We start from the raw sequence: 4,471 nt of genomic DNA on the forward strand, positions 1-4,471 counted from the left end.
CAACAGGGTGAAAGCAGATTTAAAAAAGTATGTAGAGAAACAGATGGACTACAGTCAGTAATTGTAGAACTACAAAGTGCTTCTATATGGTAAGTGGAGCTGATAAAATGGACAGTGAGTGTACAAATAAGGAGGTGGTTTTAATGTTACTACTTAAGTACTGTAATGAAGTATTAATACTTTGTTACTATATACCACTGCTATTATCTACCTATCTGTCTGTATGCCTGTCGGTCTATTTGTTTGTCTATCTATCAATCTATCTGTCTATCTGTCTAAAGCTTAAACCTAAAAACTTGGGTTTGATCTTAAAAAGAACCAGACACCACGAGACCAACGTTTGCTGTTATGCTTTATTAGTTTTATTACTGAACACATAGTCGCTGAGGTCGACGTGAAGCTTCACTGCAGCACTCGCTTCTGCTTTAGACACAGAAACATAAATGATAAACGTTGACATGTGAGATCTTTGTGGTCGCTTGTATCTCGTGTTGCTTTTAATACTTTCTTATATTTACCTTCTTTGTTGTTGTTGTTGGCGTCTTTTTTGTAGTTGATTTCCACGGCCTTGAGTGCCACATCTGGTCTTCTTCTGCTGTTTCACTGCGTTCTTGGCGTCATCCTTCCTCATTTTGTTCTTTTTGACTTTAAAATAAATCAATAATTCAGTAAGAAAACCTCGAATGTTAATGTTTCTTTGTGCTGTAAAAAGTCTCGGTACCATTTTTACCTGAAGGTACGAGGTCGGTCATTTCTGAAGCCTCTGAGCATCCGGTCTTCAGCTTCTCGTCGGCTTTCATCTGAGCTTCAGCTTCAGCTCCTTTCTCGATTCCTGCTTCTATTTGGAAAGACGTCAGTAATTCAGAGTCTCATCGGTGTTACTGTTTTATAAATGGTTTCATTTTCATGACGTACCCAGAAGCAGCTCCGTTATCTTCTCCATCCTCTTTAGTTTCTTCTCCACCTGCCGGTTTAAAGTGTGAGCACTGGCTTGAGCATCCACCACCTTCTCAAGGGCTTTGGTCTCAGCCGTGTTAGCCAACACTTTCATCATGAATTCTTCAACTGGGATGTGAAATAAAAGCATTAAATTAATACTGATTATTAATTATTAAGACCTGCTGATCATTATTGTATACACTGATTTCTTTCCTCACCCAGAGGTTGGTCAGGATTCAGCAGGTCGCCATTCTCATCAGGGTGGACGTTCTTGATCTCAGCGACCTCAGCTTCTGCTTCATCTTCAACGTTCATCGCGTTTATTATCTTAGATCCTAAAACAAAAGTGCAGAATAAAGAAGATCAGATCAGAGTGATCAGAGTGATAGATCAGATCCCACAGTGGTTCCAGTATGTGGACGCATGTTGATCTTTTAACTTTTATTTACCTTCATTATCGTTTTTTTTGTGGTTTATTTTCCGGCCGTGTCCCCGGGTTCCTCTCCTGGTTTTCTTTTTCCGGCCGTCTTCTCCAGTGATGCCACCATCATCACCTTTGCCGACTAAATTCTCTCCATCATCTACAATTAGGATTTTATGAATTAGCGGTTGTAACTGAAGCTGAAATATTTATAGACGCCAGGGTCATTTTGCTCTACGTGCTCTTGAAAGTCTTTTCTTACCGTGAGCTCGGTTCTTTAGCTCCTCGGAGGTTTCCTCAGGCTCATTCTGGTCATCCTGGTCAGCTTCAGAGTCTCTTCCGTTCTGAAGTTTGGTCTCCTCAGACTCTACCAGGATGGTCTTCATCAGGTCCTTCAGGGCTTCAGCCTCACCTTCGAGCTCTCCCACAGACAGGAGCTTCTCAGCATCGTCCCTGGTCTCATCCAGGCTGGTGTATTTTAGGGCTTCAGCCTCAGACTCAAGCTCCTCCACAGGCAGGAGCTTCTCAGCATCGTCCCTGGTCTCATCCAGGCTGGTGTTTTTCAGGGCTTCAGCCTCAGATTCAAGCTTCTCCACAGGCAGGAGCTTCTCAACATTGTCCCTGGTCTCATCCAGGCTGGTGTATTTCAGGGCTTCAGCTTCAAGCTCTCTGACAGGCAGGAGCTTTTCAGCATCGTCCCTGGTCTCATCCAGGCTGGTGTTTTTCAGGGCTTTAGCCTCAGGTTCAAGCTCCTCCACAGGCAGGAGCTTCTCAGCATCATCCCTGGTCTCATCCAGGCTGGTGTATTTCAGGGCTACAGCTTCAAGCTCTCTGACAGGCAGGAGCTTCTTAGCATCGTCCCTGGTCTCATCCAGGCTGGTGTGTTTCAGAGCTCCAGCCTCGGTATCAGCGTGGATCTCCAGTACACCAGGTGAAATGTCCTTCAAGCTGGAGTGTAGCTCCAGACCCTCATCACCTAATGGCTGCTGGAGAACTTTGTCTTCCAGAGCCTCTTCCAGCAGCTTTCCTGCATCTTTCGGCTTACGCTTCCTGCTGAAGATGTTCTTCCACTTTCTCTTTCCTTTAGCTTCAGCTTCGAGCTTTCTGACAGGCAGGGGTCTCTCAGCATCGTCCCTGGTCTCATCCAGGCTGGTGTGTTTCAGAGCTCCAGCCTCGGTGTCAGCGTGGATCTCCAGTACACCAGGTGAAATGTCCTCCAAGCTGGAGTGTAGCTCCAGACCCTCATCACCTTCTGGCTGCTGGAGAACTTTGTCTTCCAGAGCCTCTTCCAGCAGCTTTCCTGCATCTTTCGGCTTACGCTTCCTGCTGAAGATGTTCTTCCACTTTCTCTTTCCTTTTTTCTTTTCTTTAGCCTCGTTTGTATCGGGCGTCTCTGGCTCGGCGGGGCTGGAAGAGCGCCGGCGGCGTATCGGACACCAGGTCCACAGACAATCCATCGTTGCAACTGTCCTCTTCGGTGTCTCAACACAGAATGATCCGAATGCAGCAGCGCACTGAACTACCTGCACCTCTACAACTATGACATCACAGTAGAATCCTTGATGGGTCCTGACGTAGCAACAGTAACTATGTGGGGATGTGGAGGCTTCAGTGTGATAGAATTTAAACATAAACATTTCAGTCACGCACACAGAATAAAATCTTTACATTTTAATACCAATGGTACATTTATCATCTTATTGATCTTATTTATCGTCTGCACTATTTATCACTTATTTTATTATTATTATTTATGATTATTTATTATTTAAAAGCCAGTCTGATTATAAATGACAATTTCTATTTATGTTTTTTTTTTATATATTTTCCCATTAAACTTCAGTTTTATTTTGTTTAGTTTTAGCTTTTTTATCTTCTTTTATACGTCATGATGGTTAAGTTTAAGTGAGTTTAGCAAACTGGAAGTTTTTATTACACACTGCAGATATCTAATATCTACCTGTCTGTCTGTCTATCTATCTATCTATCTGTTATCTACCTACTTGTCTTTCTGTCTGTTTGTCTGTATGCCTATCTGTCTATCTGTATATTATCTACCTACCTGTCTGACTGACTGTCTTTTTATCTATCTATTACACCGATCAGCCATAACATTAAAACCACCTTCTTGTTTCTACACACACTGTCCATTTTATCAGCTCCACTTACCATATAGCAGCACTTTGTAGTTCTACAATTACTGACTGTAGTCCATCTGTTTCTCTGCATGCTTTGTTAGCCCCCTTTCATGCTGTTCTTCAATAATCAGGACTCTCCCAGGACCACCCCAGTGTAGGTATTATTTGGGTGGTGGATCATTCTCAGCACTGCAGTGACACTGACATGGTGGTGGTGTTTTAGTGTGTGTTGTGCTGGTATAAGTGGATAAGACACAGCAATGCTGCTGGAGTTTTTAAACACCTCACTGTCACTGCTGGACTGAGAATAGTCCACCAACCAAAAATATATCCAGTCAACAGCGCCCCGTGGGGAGCATCCAATGACCACTGATAAAGGACTAGAAGATGACCAACTCAAACAGCAGCAATAGATGAGCGATCGTCTCTGACTTTACATTTACAAGGTGGACCAACCAGGTAGGAGTGTCTAATAGAGTGGACGGTGAGTGGACACAGTATTTAAAAACTCCAGCAGTGCTGCTGTGTCTGATCCACTCATACCAGCACAACACACACTAACACACCACCACCATGTCAGTGTCACTGCAGTGCTGAGCATGATTCACCACCTAAATAATACCTACTCTGTGGTGGTTCTGTGGGGGTCCTGACCATTGAAGAACAGGGTGAAAGCAGGTTAAAAAAGTATGTAGAGAAACAGATGGACTACAGTCAGTAATTGTAGAACTACAAAGTGCTTCTCTATATGGTAAGTGGAGCTGATAAAATGGACAGTGAGTGTAGAAACAAGGAGGAGGTTTTAATGTTATGGCTGATCAGTGTATGTTGTCTAAGGATCTAAAAGTTTGTGCCATTAGTGTGACAAAACTGCTGATATCAGAACGGGGCAAATACTTTTACACTGCACTGTACAACTAGATAAGCATTTTTACATTTGCTTTTATTTGCTCTGTAAACTCAAAGTGTTTGT

General features: G+C 43.2%; 1 protein-coding gene across 2 annotated transcripts; it reads right to left on the reverse strand.

Annotated features, from left to right (window-relative positions):
* Positions 1-335: 335 nt before the first annotated feature.
* On the reverse strand, positions 336-2,852 carry LOC134324842 (claspin-like). 2 transcript variants are annotated; one of them, XM_063006729.1, is made up of 7 exons: positions 1,623-2,852; positions 1,389-1,520; positions 1,158-1,274; positions 916-1,065; positions 731-838; positions 519-645; positions 336-420 (listed from the first exon to the last, which is right to left on the reverse strand). In XM_063006729.1, exons 1-7 carry the CDS (start codon positions 2,815-2,817, stop codon positions 366-368), a joined length of 1,884 nt encoding a protein of 627 aa, XP_062862799.1. In that variant the 5' UTR covers positions 2,818-2,852; the 3' UTR covers positions 336-365. The 2 variants fall into 2 exon arrangements, with proteins under 2 accessions (XP_062862799.1, XP_062862792.1); XM_063006722.1 differs by having other exon boundaries at positions 336-423.
* Between the last annotated feature and the right edge of the window lie 1,619 nt (positions 2,853-4,471).

This window comes from Trichomycterus rosablanca, chromosome 1 (genome assembly GCF_030014385.1).
Source record: "Trichomycterus rosablanca isolate fTriRos1 chromosome 1, fTriRos1.hap1, whole genome shotgun sequence".
Classification (NCBI taxonomy): domain Eukaryota; kingdom Metazoa; phylum Chordata; class Actinopteri; order Siluriformes; family Trichomycteridae; genus Trichomycterus; species Trichomycterus rosablanca.

Excerpts from the sequence above, each read along its gene's own strand:
- LOC134324842 (XM_063006722.1), bottom strand. The coding sequence starts at position 2,817 with ATGGATTGTCTGTGGACCTGGTGTCCGATACGCCGCCGGCGCTCTTCC. Across the intron at positions 1,521-1,622 it reads GCTAAAGAACCGAGCTCACG|ATGATGGAGAGAATTTAGTC; the intron begins GTAAGAAAAGAC and ends TCCTAATTGTAG. Across the intron at positions 1,275-1,388 it reads CAAAAAAAACGATAATGAAG|GATCTAAGATAATAAACGCG; the intron begins GTAAATAAAAGT and ends CTTTTGTTTTAG.